The sequence below is a fragment of the Mustela erminea genome, chromosome 19, assembly GCF_009829155.1.
Source record: "Mustela erminea isolate mMusErm1 chromosome 19, mMusErm1.Pri, whole genome shotgun sequence".
Classification (NCBI taxonomy): domain Eukaryota; kingdom Metazoa; phylum Chordata; class Mammalia; order Carnivora; family Mustelidae; genus Mustela; species Mustela erminea.
In genome coordinates, this window is record NC_045632.1 from 927,288 (window position 1) to 947,551 (window position 20,264).

The following is a 20,264-nucleotide window of genomic DNA, read 5'->3' on the forward strand; positions in this document are numbered from 1 at the left end:
GCCCAGAGAAAGGGGAAGTGTGATCCCCCCCACTCCACTGTGCTATGGGGTGGAGGGCAGAGGTTAAAGGTCTCAGCCAGACCCTTTCCTCTCCGGGCAAAAACAGGAAAATAACTGAGAAAGGCACGTGAGAAAGGATTATTGGATGTCGGGAGCTGTGCTAAACACTTGAAACTCGTTCCTTTCATCCTTACAGTAGCCTGATGAGAAAGGGATTACCATCTCCATTTTATAGTTGGGGAAACTGAGGCCAAGGGGGATAAATGTGCCCAGAAGTCTAGACATGCTGTTAATCCCAAGGCTGGATTTGTTCTCTGGAAAGTCCACGTTCTTAACCATGGGCCACATTGTCACTCTGATGCTTCAGGGAAGTGCCTGGAAGATCATTCCAAATGATAGTGACAATAATAGTCACCACTGATAGGGCGCCTGCCACGGAGGCAGTGTGCCAGGCACTTCATACAGGCAGACTCACTGGATCATCACAACACCCTGTTATTAGTATTATTTCCATTGCACAGATGAGGAAATTGAGGTGTGGAGAAGTGAAGTACCTTATCCTGGGTCTTATGGGTGCGAGTGGCTCCAACTAATATGGGCGAGAAGCCCTGCCCAGGATAGGTTTGTTTCTGATCTTGTGAGTTAGGAAAAAAATCTCCTCCTTCCCAGCAGCCTGCTTCACTCCCACTCTCCCCTCCCTGCTCTTCAGCCCAGACACCTCAGACCAGAAAACCAACGGCACCCTCCCCCCAAATAGACAGAAAAACGATTCAGAGCAAAAAAATAATTTTTATTTGTTTATTTGAGAAGCTCAGGGGCTGGTGAGGGATGGAAGGAGAGAGGCCTGGCGATGACACCTCTCTCTGTACCCCGCCTAGTGCATTCTTAACCGAAATGAGCACCTGACAAAACCAGGTCAGGAAGGGGGGGTCTGGATCCCACAGCGCATGTTAGCTGGAACAGCAAAGTCTGAAAGGAAAAAGACAGGGTTGAAACTAAGGGGCCCCAGCAGACCCCCTCTTGCCCTATTGGGGACCCAGAAATCCAAGGAGCCCTTCTTCTTTGGAAAATTATAATTCTGGCCCTAAGCCCCCTTCTCCCTCAGACCCAGGAGTCTGGCCCCCAACTGCTCACCTATCTGCTGAGGCTTGGGCAAGTTCAGGTTGTCCATGACCTTGACAAACTCCTCACAGCTGAGGGTGAGCCGCGGGTTCAAAGTCCGCTCCTCCTCCACGGTGGACACTGTGAGCCCTAGTGGCCAAGGGAGGCGAAGAACGTCAACCCGGCAAGTGCCTGGGGCCTCCTTTGACTACATTTCCCAGGACGCTTAGGGTGCATCTGGGGCCTGGGACTCACAGTCTCTTCCCAGACTGTCACAGAGACCAAGCTCTCCTCGATTAGCACTATGGGAAATGTAGTTTCCCACATTCCCCAAGCTCTACAAGGAAGTCCCAGGAAAATGCATGCCCTTTGGAATTCTAGGACTCTTGTTTCTACATGAACACTCAGCACACCTAAACACTTGTTCTTTTTGGCCAGAGAAATTTCTGGGAATTGTAGTCTCCATGCCCCACAAGGACTACAGCAGTTTGGTACTCCCTCTCAAATGAACAGTTATGTAAGTCCCACACCTCCTCCAGGAAGCCCTCACCACGGTAATCATGAGCAGGGTAGATCAGACAGTCTCCAGGAAGCGTGAAGATCTTTTCGTGTACTGAGTGGTACAAGGTCTTAGCACAGCCTGGGGAGGGAAGACTCAGAGGTGAGTAAATCAATAGCAGAGAAGGTTTCTAGCCCCTTCCCTCAAGAAAGGGTGGGAGGATAAAATCACAGTAGCTAAACCTTCCTCATTTTCTGCTGGTACTGCTTTGTCTAGGCACAGAAAGAGAGGGAAGGGCATTCTAGACAGAAGGAACAGCATATGTGAAGAATTGAGGACTGGTGAGAAATTCACCATGGTGGTAAGTAATGTTGGGATGAGATCCAGAAGCACCAAGGAGTTGTGCCCTCAGCCAGGGGATGCCAAGAAAGGGTTCTGGGCAGGGAGGCTAGACGAGAAGGTAAGAAACTGAAGACATGAGCCCAAGGAGGAAAACAGTACCATGATTCCAACAACATTGGGTTAGGGGCAAATCTTTTTGGACCCTCCTTCCACCTTTCATTTCAAATACTTCAATTGCATAACTGTTGGGAGTAGATAAATGGAGGACTAGAAGCCTCGCAGAGAAAAAGACAGAGACCAAGATGGGGAGATAAGGCCAGAGGAAGAGGAAGCAAGAGGCAGCCTGGGGATCTGGTCACACACTGCCAGCTCAGGGCTGTTCTGTCTTTCCTCTGATCCTGCCTTGCCCTCTGCCCGCAAGGCAGCAAAATCCTCCCAATCTAGTGTCAACCCCACATTCACCCACATGCACACAGGACAGCTAATCCCTGAGATTTAAAACTGAGCTCCTGGGACACCTGGGTGGCTCAGTTGTTAAGCGGCTGCCTTTGGCTCAGGTCACCATCTCAGGGTCCTGGGATCGAGCCCCATATCGGGCTCCTTGCTCAGCGGGGAGCCTGCTTCTCCCTCTCCTACTCCCCCAGCTTGAGTTTCCTCTCTTGCTGTGTCTCTCTCTGTCAAATCAACAAAAATAAAATCTTTAAAACTGAGCTCCCTTCCCACAGTGAAACTCCTGAATCTAACTGCCCCTTCGCAGCCAAACCCCTGAATCAAACTCCACACCCTCCCCTGCTGCAATTCCAGCACCTAAACTCCTTATGGGGTTTAAAAATATGGCCACAAGTGGGGGATGCCTGGGGGCTCAGTTGGCTAAGCATCTGCCTTCGGCTCGGGTCATGATCCCAGGGTCCTGGGATTGAGTCCCACGTCAGGCTCCCTGCTCAGTGGGGAGTCTGCTTCTCTCTCTCTCTCCCTCTCATGTCCCCCACCCCCACTCATTCTCTCTCTCTCAAATAAATACAAATCTTTAATAAAAAAAATTAGTGCTTCTGTCTGCTTCTCTGATCATTCCCTTTGGGAGAACCCAGCTGCCATGTCATGAAGACAAATTACTCCCATGGGGAGGTCTCTGTGGTGAGGAACTGAGGCCTCTGGCCAACAGAGAGAGCCAGCTTGCCAGCCGTGTGAGTGAGGTACCTTGGCAGCAGGCGCCCCCACCCCAGTCAAGCCCTTGAATGATTACAGCCCAGACACTGAGCCAGGACCACCCAGCGAAGCTGCTCCCAGAGTCTCAACTCTCAGAAACTATGTGAGATAACGTCAATCAATGTCAATCACTGCTTAATTCATTGAGGTCTGGGGTCACTGGTTTCACAGCGACAAATAATGATACACCCTTGCATCTAACTGTCCCCCAACAAGCAAACTGCTGAATCTCCCTCCCATTTGCAAATCCAGGAATCTAATTTTCCCTCACTGTAGCAGCTAAACTTCTTCAATCTAATCCTGACCCCTAAAAGTCTAACATTCATTCATTCATTCTTGCAACAGGTACTTCAAACTCTGGCACACACAGAACCATACTAAGATCTCAGGCTAGGGAAAGGGGCCTGTGACCTTGCTGGAAATCTGTCCGTCCACACCCTCGGATGAGCAGGGCATCTCCAGTGAAGGCCATGCTGTGGTCATTCAGAACAAAGGTGACACAGCCCGGGGTGTGGCCAGGGCTTGCTCGGGTCTCCAAGGCCTGGTGGGGAAGGAAAATACAGTTACCAATAAGCCAAGAGCTCTGGCCTCATGATGAAACTGGCCCCAGAAGCCCCCATCCCACCCCAGGATCACATCTAGCTAGCATTGGCAGGGGTTGTTAAAGAATTAAGTTTGGGGCACCTGGGTGGCTCAGTTGGTTAGGCATCTGCCTTTGGCTCAGGTTGTGATGCCTTTGGCTCAGGTGGTGATTCTGGGGTCCTGGAATTGAGTCCTGTCTTGGGCTCCCTGCTCGGGGCGGGGGGTAGGGATGCATCTGCTTCTCCCTCTGCCCTCTCCCCCTGCTTGTGCTCACTCACTCTCTCTCTGTCAAATAAATAAATATAACTTAAATTAAAAAAAAAAACAAATTAAGTTAGATTCCCAGACTTAAACCTCATACCAGGGTAAACTCCCAGTGAATTAAACTTTAAAGCAAGAAAACCGGGGGCGCCTGGGTGGCTCAGTTGGTTAAGCCTCTGCCTTCAGCTCAGGTCATGATCTCGGGACCCTGGGATCAAGCCCCACATCAGGCTCTCTGCTCAGCCCGCCTGCCTCTCTGCCTACTTGTGATCTCTGTCTGTCAAATAAATAAATAAAATATTTTTTAAAAAGCAAGAAAACCATAAAACTGTGACAACAACAAAAAGACAAACAAATATATATGATCTCTGGTTAGGGAAGAAGATTCAAATGTGATCCCAAGGTCATAAATCATTACAAAAAAAGATTGATGGTTTGACTTTATATAAACCTGAAGTTTCTGAATGGCAACCACACCATAAACAAAAGTGAAACAGAACCAACAAGCTGACAAAATATATTTACAACATATATGCACCACACAGTAGTCAGTATACTTCATATACAAATACAATTTTCAAATCAATAAGAAAAAGATAAGCACACTAATATAAATAGGGAATACCAAACACTCATTTAAAATTATGTTACTGAAATGAAATTTAATGATGTACACAAATATTTAATAACATGAAAAGACATTTAATATCTGGTAAGGGCTAAAAGCAGACTACAAAGTAACTTGTGTAGTGTCGATTTTTTTTTAAGATTTTATTTATTTATTTGACAGAGATCACAAGTAGGCAGAGAGGCAGGCAGAGTGAGAGGGAAGCAGACTCCCTGCTGAGCAGAGAGCTGGATGCGGGACTCGATCCCAGGACCCTGAGATCATGACCTGAGCCGAAGGCAGTGGCTTAACCCACTGAGCCACCCAGGCACCCTGTAGTGTTGATTTTTTAAAAAAAGGTTCCTTGTTCACTCAAAACATACTTTTTTTCTTTAGGCTTTTCCTACATTACCCCCAGCTTTTTTTAAACAGAAAGCATGTCATTTTATAATTGAAAATAAAACACAAGATTCAGGATAAACTAAAGATCTAAAATTTTAAAAACCAAAAGATTTCTAAAAGGAAATATATAAGGGTATATGTAATCTTATATAAGGAGATGTGTGTGTGTTTATATATACATATATAAAATCTTGAGATAGGAAAGGTTTTTGTAAGCATATTAAATTCAGAGGACATAGGGGAAAACAGTGACAAGAATGACCACATAGTTTAATTTCATTATAGAAAAGAACAAGAGTTAAGAGACAAAAAAACTCAGGGACAGTATTAGCAACATGTATAAGAAAGTATTATAAAGTATGAATACCCATCATATATAAAGAGCTCCTAAGCATCAACAAGAACTTCCAAAAGAAAAATGTGCAAAAAGAAAAAAAAAATGGGCAATTCATGGAAGAGGAAATAAATAATAAAAAAAAATCTAAAACAATGTTTGATCTCCCCTTTAGGGAGAAAGGGAGAGAGATTTAAATTTAAAAACCCTTATTTTTCACCTACCAGATTGACAACTGTCAGAGTTGCTCAGCCCTTATGTTTCCTGGGATGTGGGTATGACTCAGTGTAGCTGTTTTAGAGGGCAAGTTTGCAATGTCTACAACACCTCAAATGTGGACTCTGACCCCGCAAAGTTTCTGCTAAGATTCTACTGTTAAGAACTTCGAACACAGGGGCACCTGGGTGGCTCAGTTGTTAGACGTCTGCCTTCAGCTCGGGTCATGATCCAGGGGTCCTGGGATCAAGCCCCGCATCAGGTCATCAGGTTCTCTGCTAGGCGGGAAGACTGCTTCTCCCTCTCCCACTCTCCCTGCTTGTGTTCCCTCTCTTGCTGTGTCTCTCTCTGTCAAATAAATAAATAAAAAATCTCTTTAAAAAAAAAAAAAAGAACTTCGGACACATGGGCAAAAATGCCCACCCAAGAAATCCTCATTATGTAAATCCCCACACTCAGTTCAGGGAAGCAATTGTCAGAAGAAAAAAAAAAAAATGTTATCTTCATGATCTAAAAACCGCTTATAAGATTAGTTCCCACTCACACAGCATTCCCCCCACCAGTTAGCATCCTGATCTAGGTCAGTCATCTGCTGAATACTGAAGGACACCAGGTACAGATCCTGTGTCCACACCTGGCATCCGTCCCACCCTTCCCCACTGATGGGTCTCTGGTTTGGTTCAGGGCATCAGTGTGCCCAGCCAACCACTTCCTTTCCCTCCATGGTAGCCTGGGTGGCTTTGGACATGGTTCTCAGACCGAGATCTCAGTAGGTCTCCTGAAAATGTCTGGGAAAACTTTTCCCTTCCTGATAAAAAATGTTTGGCACCTCCCCTTCCCACTTTATCTGGTTCTAGACAAAAGTGTGATGGCCGCAGCTGCAGCAACCACCTTGCAACCATGAAAAAGAATCCCCCAAATGGGGCTCCTGGGCGGCTCAGTCAGTGAATCATCTGACTGTCTTCTTCCAGACCCCCTGTTATAGGAGAAAACTGAACTGCCAAATATTTAAGCCACCGTATGAGTTTTTTTTTTTTTTAAGATTTTTATTTATTTATTTGACAGAGATCACAAGCAGGCAGAGAGGCAGGCAGAGAGAGAGAGGGGGAAACAGGCTCCCTGCTGAGCAGAGAGCCAGATGTGGGGCTTGATTCCAGGACCCTGAGATCATGACCTGAGCTGAAGGCAGAGGCTTAAGCCACTGAGCCACTTCGGCACCCCACCGTATGAGGTTTTAATTACTTTCAGCCAAACACTTTCCTGACTCCTATATCCGAGGATATATGTCCAATGCAAAACAAATGCAAAGAAAATGATCTTGCAAAATGTTGTGGGAAAAATCATGACCCTCCTGCCTAAAATTAACATAACCTTTTGGTGGTCGAGAAATGATCTCTCACTCCATACTCTCTGATTTTATTTTAATTTTATTTATTTATTTGACAGACAGATTACAAGTAGGCAGAGAGGCAGGCGGGGGGGGGGGGGGAGCAGGCTCCCCGCTGAGCAGAGAGCCCAATGTGGGGGTGGGGAGCCTTGATCCCAGGACTCTGGGATCATGACCTGAGCCTAAGGCAGAGGCTTTAACCCACTAAGCCACCCAGGCACCCTGATTTTTTTTTTTTTTTAAACAAAAATCATGGGTGTCCTTTGAACCAAATATTGTGGATGGATATTCAGGAGTAATGTTGAAAACATTAATCACCAAAAACAAAAACAAAAAAGAACAAACAACCAGCTGATCACAGGTGTAGCAATGGGTACTGATTAATCAGGACATCGGCTATAAACAACCAACAGTTAGACAGTATACATGGAATATATGGCACGATTAAAGCCTATATTTGGTGTATGTAATTGTCTCTGTGTATAAATTGGACATAATTTTAATATCAATTGAACAAGAACCCGCTTGCCACATGCACTGAAACTCCTGAGGCCCTGAGTCTGTGTAGCAAGTGGCTTTGCCGATGATCAGCATCCCTGTTTATCTGACCTTTCCTTTCTCTGGAATATCTAGCATCTATCCCCCCGCTCCATACCTCCCACAGTCCTGCCCATCTTGGCCTCATCCTCTCCTGCTTGGACCAACCACCTGCCTCCATCCTGGCCTACCAGCCTCCAGCCATCCCCCACATGACCCTGAGGAGGGTTTCTACTGCCCGGATTCAGACCTGCTCCTCTCTGGTCACGACCCTTCCTTGGCTCCCACTGTCCCCCAGACAGAGTTCTGGCTTCTTAGCCTGACTTCTGAAACACCCCTGTTCCACTGCCTGCCCACCTGTCCAGCCCAATGTCCAATAACACACCCAGCTACTCTGAAATCCAGGGGTGCTTCCAGAAAGCACCAGGTTTCTCCACACCTCTATGCCCACACAATTCTCTCTGCTAGGTACACCCTTCCCTCTCCCATCGGTCAGGTCTGCTCATTCCCCAGAGCCCTGATACTGACTGACCCCTTCTCCTGTGCCAGGCTCTCTCCTAAGTGCTCAACATGACTGAACTCATCCAGTCCACACACATCCTTATGAGGCAGGTACCATTCCTGTTCCCATTCTACAGATGAGGAAACCAAGGCACAGAATAAGAATGAGCAAACCATAACTAAATGTGGAAATACGAATGGATGTCACAGATAAGACCAAAAAAAAAAAAAGGATGCTGGACACAGAAGAGCAGAGAGGTTGTGGCATGGAACAGAATGGAGTGGTGTGAGATGGGGTGTGGCAGGAAGTGGGAAATCAAAGCGTGCCTGGTACACAGTACAGGGAAGTGGTGTTTCATGTGGAGGTTTCAGTCATCAATCCAGATGTAAAACAGCTATGTCTTAGAGAGGGCACATGGACTAGGAGTTACGAACAGCATCTGGCGCCAGGTGACATGGGTTCTAAATTTTGCTCTGCTATTTATTACTAGCTGTGTGGCCTTGGACAAGTCACTTCACCTCTCTGTTTCTGAGCTTCTCTGCTCATTTGTAAAATGGGGATAATAATTGTCCCTAATTCATAGGGTTATTATAAATATTAAGTTCCTGGGGCATATGGGTGATTGGGTTGGTTAAGCATCTGCCTTGGGCTCAGGTCATGATCCCAGGGTCCCGGGATCGAGCCCTTCATGAGGCTGCCTGCTCAGCAGGGAGCCTGCTTCTACCTCTTCCTCTGCCCCTCCCCTCTGCTTGCTCTCTCTCTCATAAATAAAAGCTTTAACAAAAAAATATTGTTATTTTGAGTATGTTAAGCACTTAGAAAAATGTCCAGGACACAATAATCACGATGTAATCAAAGTAACATAATAATAATGTTAAAAAAAACTTTTTAAAAGATTTTATTTATTTATTTGACAGAGAGAGAGAGAGCACAAGCAGGGGGAGCGGTAGAGGGAGAAGTAGGCTCCCCACAGAGTAGGGAACTTGATGCAGGGCTCACTCCCAGAACCCTGGGATCATGATCTGAGCCAAAGGCAGATGCTTAACAGACCGAGTCACCCAGATGACCCATTAAGGTTCTAAATTTTGTAAAACCACTGATCTAGTGGAACCACAAGGCCTCCTGGGTTCAAATCCTGACCTGGCAGGGCACCTGGGTGGCTCAGTCAGTTAAGTGCCCGACTCTTGGTGTCAGCTCAGGTCATGATGTCATGAGGACCACGGGATTGAGCCCTGTGTTGGACTCCATGTGGAGTTTGCTTGGGACTTTCTCTCCCTCTCCCTCTGCCTTCCCCCACCCCCAGTCTGTCTCTCACTCTCAAATAAATAAATAAATCTTTTGAAAAAAAAAATCCCAACTTCGCCACTTTCTCTGTAATTTGTGGGCAAGTCACTTTTCTTCTCTGTACATCCTTCTTTGTAAAATGAGAAAAATATTTCTCATCTATGTGGTTATGAAGGTTTAATGCGATCTGTTTGTCAGAGAAGATGCAATGGAGGCCCAAGGGCAAGACTCAGCCAGAGAAATGTTTTGTTTGGCCCACTCAGAAGTTATGAGAAGTCTGAATTTGTAGTCTACCCTTAAAAAGTGGAAGATTTCTCAAAAATGTACATTTGAAGCTTCTATTTTAAAAAAGGGAGCTTGGCAGTCAACAGACTACACTCTTTTTTTTTTTTTTTTTATAAAGCTTATTTATTTAAGTAATCTCTACACCCAACTTGGGCCTCAAACCACGACCCCAAGATCAAGAGTCCCACACTCTTCCAACTGAGCCAGCCAGGCTTCCCAACAGACTACATTCCTGAACATGAATAATCAACTTGAATTGTGCAGTGGGTGTCCTCTATGAATGGAACATGCATCCTAAGGTTTGCTACAGGCCCCACCACTCCCTGCTGCCTACAGTGGTATTTGATTATGAAAATCCTTCTAGACAAACACTGATAAAGAACACTTACAGAGCTCAGCACAATGCCTGGCAAGAAGCAAACCCTCAAAGCTTGTCAACTATTGTTAAATTATCATCATTACTATTGTTAGCCAATTCAAAATACATACAATCTACTTTGGTTGACGGCAAAGAGAAGAGGAGGTTGAATGACACCATGAAGAAACAACCAGACACAAACCAGAAGTGGGACATTCTCCAAGACAATAGACTAGAAACTTCGAAAGTCAATGTCATGGTGCAGAAAGGGGCTGTTCTAGATTTAGAGACTCAACAGACCCTATAGCCGAGTGGCATGCATGAAGCTTGACTGGGTCCTGGTTCCTAAAAACTGCCATAAAAACGATTCCCGGGCACCCGGGGCAATTTGAACTTAAGCTGTATTTAAGAATTATTTCAGAATTAACATAGACTTGCTGTGATGAAGACTTTGTAAAAGAACTGTTCTCTCCAAGTGCAGATGAGGGAACTCTGAGGGTCTGCGAGGTGAAAACTATTTTCATGATAGTAGGAGGAGCTCTTCTGCCCTTCTTACTCTCATTCCCCAGTTCAGTGAGATTTTCCAGAAGCTCCATGACTGGTGATGATGTCATTGTTCTGCCAGCAGATGGAGTGCTTGGATATTCTTGTGTTTTCAAAACAGAGTCTCGGTTTTAATTTCTAATGCAGTAAAATTTTTCCGCATCTCTGAATAGATAGGTCTTACTTACTTACTTTTATTGACCTATAACAGACATACAACTAATAAGTAAATATTGATAGCTAGAACCCACATAAATAAAAGCTTTGAGGGCCATCCTGTAACTTTTAAGAAGGCCAGGAGCTCTGATACTACAAGGTTTGAGTTTGAGAACCTCTGATACAGGAGAACATCTTTACTCTCCGGATAAGTCGTTAGGGTTGACATTTCTGAATGCAAGTTTCTGAATGGTAAGAGAAGAAAACAGTATAAACACACAGAGAGAAATAAGGCAAAGGTAGCAAAAATGTCAGCAACTGGGGTGCCTGGGTGGCTCAGTTAGTTAAGTGTCTGCCTTTGGCTCAGGTCATGATTCAGGGGTCCTGGGGTTGAGCGGATCGTGCTCTCTGCTCAGTGGGGAGCTTGCTTCCCCCTCTCCCTCAGACCCTGCTCATGCTCTCTCTCTCTCTCTCTCAAATAAATAAAATATTTTTTTAAAAATCAGCAACTGGTGAACTTTAAGTGAAGGGTGTGAGAGTGTTCACAGTACTATTGTTTCAGTTTGCTATAGTTATTAGAATATTAATAAAAGGGTGTGGGGGGAGCACCTTCTATCTGGACCTCCCAGACCTCCACCGGTCCCCGAACGGTTGAATCATCTTTTCAGCTACAGAATAGTTTTTAGGGATTCTGTGGAGCCTAACCTCACATTCTTCCAACAAATTTCTTCCTCCCTTCCTCCTTCCACGGCTTCAAATACGTGCACCAACTCAGCAGCTGTCCATTCACCCGTTTGGGGGGTGGGGTCAGCACCTTCTCTAACTACTTCGCATCAGCTCTGGGCAACTCTAAAGGGATCCGCGCAGCAGGTCCCACGGCCCACACTGCCCCCTGGTGGCAAGCAGAGTCTGGACATCTATTCCAGTTGGTCCCAAGTTCATTGCTTTGCTCCATTATTCAAAAGCATCTAATCTTGGTATAACCGGCCACTATATCTATGCACTTCTAAATTCAGAGTGTCTTTTTCCATTGCGGCTAAATAGTCTGAACCTCTATTAGTTAAACCTTCCTTTCTTTCGTGAAAGAAATGACATTAGTTGTTCTAACGTTTAAGGGACAGTGCACTGATGTCTCTAACTTGAAGATGCATCAAAAAATAAGACAGGTGATGGATAGATGCTGTCAAATCTTTTCAACTTTTTCTGTAGGCTTGTCATTTTTTTGTAAAATGTTGCAAGAGAGGAAGATCTGTTCCACAATTCAAATAATTAGTTCCAGGGGTGCCTGGGGGGCTCAGTCCGTTAAGCAACAGACACTTGCTTTCTGCTCAGATCATGATCTCAGGAATTTGCTTGTCTCTCTCTCCTAATGCCCCTCCCCCTGCTTGCTCTCCCTCTCTCTCTCTAATAATAAATTAATAAATAAATCTTTTACAAAATAATTAGTTCCTGGGACACATAGGTGGCTCAGCCGGTTACGCATCTGCCTTCAGCTCAGGTCATGGTCCCAGGATCGAGCCCTGCATCTGGCTCCTTGTTCAGCAGGGAGCCTACTTCTCCCTCTCTCTCTGCACGCCCTGCTTATGCTCTCTCTCTCTAACAAATTAATTAAAAAATAATAATTAGTTCCAAATGGAAGGAAGTAGTGAAATTCTCACCCAGACCACATGAGAATCACCTATAAGCTTTTATTTTACTTTATTTTATTTTATTTAAGATTTTATTTATTTTTAAGTCATCTTTACACCCAAGGTGGGGCTCCAACTTACAACCTCAAGTTCAAGAGTCTCGTGCTCCATTGACTGAGCTCGTCAGGCACCAACCTGCGAGCTTTTAAAAGAAACTCATCCCCTGTGTCTGCCCCAAACAATGAAATCAGAATCCCTAAAGTGGGATCTGGGGGCTCCGTATCTGGCAGCGCTCTTCAGAAAACTTTCTTTCTTTCAGAAAACTTCAGAAAGTTTTCTGAATCTGCCACCCCTCACTGGAGCTCAAATGTTCAAATCTTATTGCTCAGTAAAACAGAAAATTCATTGTACAATGAAATCACCCAAATCTGGCCCACTGTGAGTATAAAATATAACCAGCTCAAAAAGTGGCAAGTTTGGGGTGCTTAGGTGGCTCAATCATTGAACATCTATCTGCCTTCTGCTCAGGTCAGGATCCCAGGGACCTGGGTTGGAGTCCTGCATTGGGCTCCCTGCTCTGCAGGAAGTCTGCTTCTCCCTCTCCCACTCCCCCTGCTTGTGTTCCTTCTCTCACTGTGTCTCTCTCTGTCAAATAAATAAATAAAATCTTGAAGAAAAAAAAAAAAGGTGGCAAGTTCTACTAAAGTTAATCATAGGTTAGTCCTCTGACCCAGGAAGTCCGTTCCTTGGAATTGAGAGCAATGTCCACCAAAAGATTTGCATAACAGCCTTCACAGCAGCCTTGTTCTTAATAGCCCCAAATCTGAATCAGCCATCAAAGGGAAAATGGGTAAATTATCATAAATTCACACAATTAAAATGCTCTACATTTTGGGAAACCATGGCTGGTACATGAAATTTGGCCTGTCGTCTGCTTTTGTATGGTCCGAGGGCCACGAGTGGTTTTTTTATGCTTTTTCAAGGTTGAAAAAAAAAATCAAAATGAGAATTGTATTTTAAAACACATGAGAATTCTTGAAATTAACATTGCAGAGGCCAGAAATCGAGCACAGCCATGCTTATTCACTTATGCATTGTCTCTGACTGCTTTCACGCCAACAGGGACCATATACGGCCTGCAAAAGCGAAAGTATTTACTGTCTGGTCCTTTACAGAAGGGGTTAGCTAATCCCTGGGACAGAGCAACAAAAGGAAAGACTGCAACCATACACAATGTGAGGAGTGAAAGAAGCCAGAACACCAAAGAGCCCACATAGTACGAGTCCTGTTTCTGAGGTCCAGAACACATGGAATTAATCTAAGATTAAATAAATTGGAAGATGGGTCCCTGGCTGGGTCAGTCAGTAGAGCATGTGACTCTTGATCTCAGGGTCTTGGGTTCAAGCCACAGGTTGGGGACTGGGGATGGGACCTACTTTAAAAAAAAAAAAGTAAGAAAGAAAGTTGCTAAGATTGCAAATCTTCAAAGTCCTTACCATAAGAAAAAAGAAAAATTTAAAAATGAATAAATAAGTCGGCAGCTGGGGTGATGGGGGTGTTGCTGTCAATGGCCAGGAAGAGGAACAAGGAGGCCTTCTGGAGTGATGAGTTTGCTCTGTATCTGGATCTTGGCTGTGGACATGCAAGTGGAAACATGTAAAAATTTAACAAGCTGCACACATACAATAGGCACACTTTCTACTGTATGGCATGCATGTTACAAGTCAATTTTTTTTAAAGTAGACGGAAGAAAATGAGGGAGAAGTGTGACCATCTCTAAAGGTTTATAAAGTACTCAGATGAAAACCACACCAAACACCAAATAATCATAAAGACAGATGCTAACAAGTGTTGGCAAGGATGTGGAGAAACTGGGACTTTCATTTTTTTTTTCTTTCTTTAAAGATTTTATTTATTTACTTGACAGAGATCACAAGCAGGCAGAGAGAGAGGAGGAAGCAGGCTCCCCGCTGAGCAGAGAGCCCCATGTGGGGCTCGATCCCAGGACCCCGGGACCATGACCTGAACCGAAGGCAGAGGCTTTAACCCAAAGTCACCCAGGTGCCCCTCTTTTTTTTTTTTTTTTAAGATTTATTTATTTATTTGAGAGAGAGGAGTGGGGAGGGTATGCTGAAGCATACTCCCCATGGAGCCTGATGGGGAGCCTAAATCAAGAGTCCACTGCTTAACTGACTGAGCCACTCAGGTGCCTGGAAACTAGGCCTTTCATATGCTGCCTGTGGGAATATAAAATGGTGCAACCATTTTGGATATTAGTCGGTCAGTTCCTTCAACTATTTTTTTTTAAGATTTTATTTATTTATTTGAGAGAGAGAAAGACAGAGGTGAGCAGGAGGATGCAGACTCCACGCTGAGCAGGGAGCCCCATGTGGGGCTTGATCTCTCAGCCAAAGGCAGACACTTAACTGACTGAGCCACCCAGGGATGCCCACCACCCGTTTTTTTAGGTAGGCTCCACACCCACCATGAGCTTCAACTCACGACCCTGTGATCAAGACCAGAGCTGAAATCAAGAGTCGGACGCTGAACCAAATGAGCCACCCAGGTTCCCGAGGTCCTCAAACTATTACACGTAGAGTTATTATTTTGATCCAGCAATTCCATCCTATAGATACATCCAAGAGAAATAAAAACAGCCACACAAAATCTTGTGCATGAAAAGTTATAGCAGCATTATACATAATCGTAAAAAAAATGGAAGCAACAGAAATGTCTATCAGCTGGTGGATGAATGAATGAACGAACGAGGCGAATTCACACAGTGGAGAGTTACTCAGCCATAGGAAGGCATGAAACACTGACACCCGCTACAAGGATGACCCTTGAACACTTATGACAGAAGCCAGTCACAGAAGACGACACAATATATGATTCCGTTTCTATGAAACACCCAGAATTGGTGTTTCCTTGAGAGATAGAAAGTGGATTTGTGGTTGTCAGGCGAGAAGGGAGGGGGCTGGGGTGACAGCTAAGGAGCGTGGGGTTTCTTTCAGAAATGACAAAGCTATTCTACAGTTAACTGTGGTGATGGGTGGACTCAGCTCTGAATACACTAAGTTGCTGAATTGTACACTTCAAATGGATGAACTGGATGGTTTGTGACTATCAATTAAGTCGTTTGAAAAAAACCAGACACGGAAGCTAAATCTGCCACAGCTAAACCCTTCGACATTCATTCAAAACATTGCTTGTCCAGTCTCACAAAGGGCTCACGTCAATATGAAACCCCAACCACTGTTCACTCTTCTAAGCCTGCTCAGCTCAAGGAATGCTTGCTAGCCCCTGACACTCGCGGACAGTGTACATAAAGTTACAAGGCACTTTTTCACCTGCTTCCAGAAATAAAGAGGCTGCCCCCACGGGAGCTCCACCCTCTGACCCCCCCCCCCCCACACACACACATAGCTCTCATCTCTAAATGCTCAAACTCAGATAAACTGTCCCCATTTAGCAAAATCCTTTAACCTGGAGGTCAAGTCCCCCCACTGTCACTTGCCCATTCTGTCCCCAAAGTCAGCCCAACTCACTCTGTAGCTTTAGCAAGTCTGATTGGAGAAAAGCCTGGTCAGCCTCTGAGGGCAACTCACCACAGCGCCCTCTCCCCAATCTATTGCTCTGGGTTGAAATCCTGGCTGGAAACCTGCTGACCTTGGCTAGTGACAAAGATGGGAGAGGAGGTAGGAAACTTCAGACCCTTCCTGGGTGAGGCAAGAGCTCCACCAAGGGTGAGGCAAGCAGGCACAGAAGGGTGAACATTTAAGGAGGCGCTAGCTGAAAGGTGCCTACCCTGCCCTTGCGGGATTGTGACTGTGAGAATAAGCGCCTCCTTAAATGTTGCGCCCTGGGTGCCTTGCTCGCCTCACCCTAGTCCTGGCCCTGGGCAACAGGATGCTCCTTCCTCTAATAGTGACTCTAGAAGCCTGAGCTGGAATCTCTCTCTCAGCCCCAGCTCAGAATTCTAGCCCTCAATCAACTTTTATAGAGATGCCAAGCCAAAGGAGCTGCCCCAAGGCTGTAGGAAACTCCACAAATGCTGTTGACTTAAGGGGCTTGGCCAGAGACACACCTGCCCAGAGCCTCTTGCCCCAGTGCCCCACCTGGGTTTATGGCACTCTCCTCCCAGAGACAAACTCAGGGATCAGGAGCCCCCGATCAGAGTTCCCTCCTACCCAGGGGCTCAGGAGCCCAAGCCCTCAGCCTGCTCTTCCCTTGAGGCCAAGAAGTCCAGGCCACCACCCTCTCCGGACCCAGAATCCAACTCACGAAGCGCCCGAAGTGGATGGAGTCTCCATCCTCAATGTGCAAGTCAGCCTGGGCCCCACTAAGGCGGGAGATGACAGACTGGCAGCCGGGGAGTAGGGACCGGAGCAGCCCTGAGCCCGTAATGTGGTCCGCGTGGCAGTGGGTATTCACTGGGAGAGAGAGGAGGGCCTGGTCCAGGAGGGCTCAGAGAGGACGCAAGACTCCCAGCCCCCAGCCCCCTCCTCCCTCAGACCCAGGGGTTCGGCCTCCAGACTGACCAGCATACAGCAGCCGCAGCCCCAGTTCCTTGACCAGCTGGGCATCCCGAGGCGCCGTCTCCAGAACCGGGTCGATCAGAACGGCCTCGTGGGACTCTCTGTCACCCAGCAGGTACGTGTAGGTGCAGCTCTTGGGCTCAAACATCTGGGAAGGGGGAGTGAGACAGGTGAGAGCGAAGAACAAGACTCCCACACACGGGGGACCCAAGAGTCCGAGCCTCGACCTGATTCTTTTCCTAAGATCCAGGAACACAAAACCCAGCCCCTCCTTTCCCCTCGGTGTCCGGAGTCTGTTCCGTCTGAAACAATGAGGCCCAACTTCCAAATACCCCCCAAATCAGGCTCCCCATTAACCTCTCCCGTAAAGGACTCGGGAGTCCTGCCCGATGCCCACGGGATCCCCCAACTCTCGGCTTTATTTTTTTTCTTTTTTTTTTTTTTTTAAAGATTTTATTTATTTATTTGACAGACAGAGATCACAAGTAGGCAGAGAAGCAGGCAGAGAGAGAGGAGGAAGCAGGTTCCCTGGCAAGCAGAGAGCCCAATGTGGGGCTCCTGGGATCATGACCTGAGCGGAAGGCAGAGGCTTTAACCCACTGAGCCACCCAGGCGCCCCCAACTCTCGGCTTTAAAGGACGCCGGAGTCCCGCCCTGCCACCGTCCAGCGCCCCGTGGTCCCGCTGCGGGCCCAGGCTCCTCGCACCTGCCGTAGGAGGATGGGGACTCCAGAGCCGCTGCGCTGGCTAAGCCGCCGCCCGGCGACCCTCAGTGTGGCCCCCGCCATCGCGCCCGCGGCCCGGTGGGGACTGAGTGGACGCCAGGCGCTGGCGGAAGCCGGGTGCCCCCTATCTGACCTGGGAGGGGAGGGGAGGGGCGGGGGCGGGGAGAGGGCGGGAAGAGGGCGGGGCCCGCCTTAAAGGGGCCACGGGCTCTAGGGCTCAGGGCTGTCTGGGGGAGAGAATACAGAGACCGAGTAGACAGAGAAACCGGGAGACACTCAAACGGCTCAAAAGGCGAGGGAGAGACGCTGGGAGCACCACAGACAGGGAGAGAAATAAAACCCCAACAAGAAGCCCCAATACACTTGATAGCGGAACTCCTAATGTATTCTTAGTGGTTTTTAACAGGAGAGAGACCCAGAGAGCCCCTCAGAGATAAAGGAGATGCTGAGAGACTTGAGAGAGACTTGGACTCCGAGATACCAAGAAGAGAGACCTGGAAAGACTTTCAGAGACTCATGGAGAGATACAGAGTTGGAACGAGTTGTCCATCAAAGAAGTATGGTCAGAAAGATACACTTGGAAATTCTAGACGATTATGAAAGATAGGAAGAGATGTTGGGACATTAGAGCAAGGAGAAATGAGCAGAAAGAGGGAGATAATCTCTCAGAAAGTAGAGAAACAGGCAGAAGGAAAGTTCCAAGTCAAGGAGAGAATATTGCTCATTGATTTCTCACTTGAGGGCTCCCATGTGCCTGGCTGAAGCTGGGCAAATCTGGAGACCCAGAGGTGAGTTCTGTACAGTTCGGTGGGGGAGAATGGCACAGACACTGGGGCTGAAATAAAGGAAGGTTCAGGGATTGCCAGGAGCTTAGGGGAAGAAGGAAACAGGAAAACAAGGATCCTCAGACACTCTTTGCTGTGAGGGTCCTCTAAATAAAACCTCCTCACTCCTGGGGCCCATTCCTATTGTTTTGGCAGGACTGCTAGACCCTTGAAGGCAGGCACACCTTTTTGGTCAGCTGTGAGTATCACCCTTCCTAGCTCTGTGACCTTGGGCTCAACACTTACCTCTTCTGGGCTTCAGTTTCCTCCTCTGCAAGATGAGGTTGACAATAGCTCCTCCCTCATTGGGAAGATCTAGTAAGTTCAGACATGTGAAGAGTCTGGGAGAACACGCAGCACAGAACAAGCTCTCGATAGGAGCCCACTAGCATGCTCTCCTCACCCTCCTTGACTCCTTCCTCCTCTGCCACCTCCTCCCCTTCATCACTAGGCCCTGTTACATTAACCTCTCCAGTCAGGCCCACAGCCCCAGTCAAGAAGCAGCAAAAAATACATGGAAATTGCATGGATTCCAGGACCTGGCTGTGAGAGTTCAAATTCCGAACCTGCTTCCTCCAGGCTGTGTGACTCCCGCCTTGTGCCTCTTGTGTGTGGGGGGGGGGGGGGGGGGGGATGGGAGCGCCTCCTCTTAAAAAGCCACTGCCAGGATGAAATGAAAGAATGTATACAAAGTGCCCAGGACAGTTTCAGGAATATAAAAAGTGCCAAATAAATGCTGGTAATTAATAGTGTAATTAATATATAACAGCCACCTCACTGGGCTTGTGGCTTCTGCTCTGCCTCCCTACAATCTATTTTATGCAGCAACCAGAGCGAACCTTTTAAAATGTCAATGACAAAGAGACTGAAGAATCATAGAAAACACACACAGCGTGTGGATCTTGTTTAGATCCCAATGCAGACACACCTAGTGTAATAAAAAGATACTTATGGGATATGATGTCACATATAGCTTCACAATCATCTGGGAGGAGTGGGTGGGAGAAGTGAAACAACATGGGCCATCAGTAGAAAATTGTTGATGCTGGCGCCAATGGTATTATTAACGCAGAGAACAATTCTGTTTTCTCACACTTTCTGTATGTTTGAAAGAACATTGTTCTGGAAAGGAAAAAAAAAAAGCACGCTCACACACACACACACACACACACACACACACACACACAAGATATATAGAGGGCCAGGAGAGAAATGTGATAATGTAAGAAATGACTCTAAAGTTTGAAAGTTCGGTAATGATACTTTGGGTTGTGTTTAAAGATAGAAAGTCCTTATTTTTTTAGAGACACACACTGAAGTGTTTCTGGATGAAATGTGTGGAATTTGATTCAAGGACCTTAAGGGGTAAGGGGACGATGAAATAAGATTTGTCGTGATGAACCTGGGTGATGGGCTGGTGATGGGCTGATTATACTCTTCCTCTTCCTTTTGGTTATGTTTGAAATTTTCCATAACCTAATAAAAAGTTTTTACAAAAGAGTATATGAAAAGTTAAACTCATTCATGTCACTTTCCATATTTAAAACCTTTGGTTTCCCATTCAGCTAGGCCTCTTTCTAACTCCTTGACCTCAAGTTCTCCATTGTCCCCATCATTCTATCTCCCCATCACAGAGAGTTTATGGCTGTTAATGCTTTCCAGCATTTCTTTGATACAGAGTTATTGGACACCTCCTATGTGCTAAGCTCTGTTCTGGACAGAGTGATAAACAAGATAGGTTGTTCATCTTAACAGAGCATATAGTATAGAGGACAGGTATGCTGTGTTATGTAGGGAGGGAGATGTGACAACAGAGTAGTGGAGGGAAGGGGGCTCCATGAGCTAGGGTGGACAGGCCTTCTACAGGCCTTCTACAGTGCCAAATATTTGAAACAAGATCAGGCGGGGTGGGGGGGGTCAGACAACCAATGTGATGAAGAAATGACCT

The 20,264-nt window shown here is 46.4% G+C and overlaps 1 protein-coding gene across 2 annotated transcripts; it reads right to left on the bottom strand.

Annotated features, from left to right (window-relative positions):
* Positions 1 to 771: 771 nt before the first annotated feature.
* Positions 772 to 17,640, bottom strand: ETHE1 (ETHE1 persulfide dioxygenase). Of its 2 annotated transcripts, XM_032325710.1 has the most exons (7): positions 17,475 to 17,640; positions 16,772 to 16,916; positions 16,515 to 16,663; positions 3,560 to 3,689; positions 1,652 to 1,741; positions 1,135 to 1,251; positions 772 to 969 (listed from the first exon to the last, which is right to left on the bottom strand). In XM_032325710.1, the coding sequence occupies exons 1-7, from the start codon at positions 17,553 to 17,555 to the stop codon at positions 917 to 919; spliced, it is 765 nt and encodes a 254-aa protein (XP_032181601.1). In that variant the 5' UTR covers positions 17,556 to 17,640; the 3' UTR covers positions 772 to 916. The 2 variants fall into 2 exon arrangements, with proteins under 2 accessions (XP_032181601.1, XP_032181602.1); XM_032325711.1 differs by lacking the exon at positions 1,135 to 1,251.
* Between the last annotated feature and the right edge of the window lie 2,624 nt (positions 17,641 to 20,264).

Excerpts from the sequence above, each read along its gene's own strand:
- ETHE1 (XM_032325710.1), bottom strand. The coding sequence starts at position 17,555 with ATGGCGGGGGCCACACTGAGGGTCGCCGGGCGGCGGCTTAGCCAGCGC. Across the intron at positions 16,664-16,771 it reads GCTGCGGCTGCTGTATGCTG|TGAATACCCACTGCCACGCG; the intron begins GTCAGTCTGGAG and ends TCTCTCTCCCAG. Across the intron at positions 1,742-3,559 it reads ACGGACAGATTTCCAGCAAG|GCTGTGCTAAGACCTTGTAC; the intron begins GTCACAGGCCCC and ends TTCCCTCCCCAG.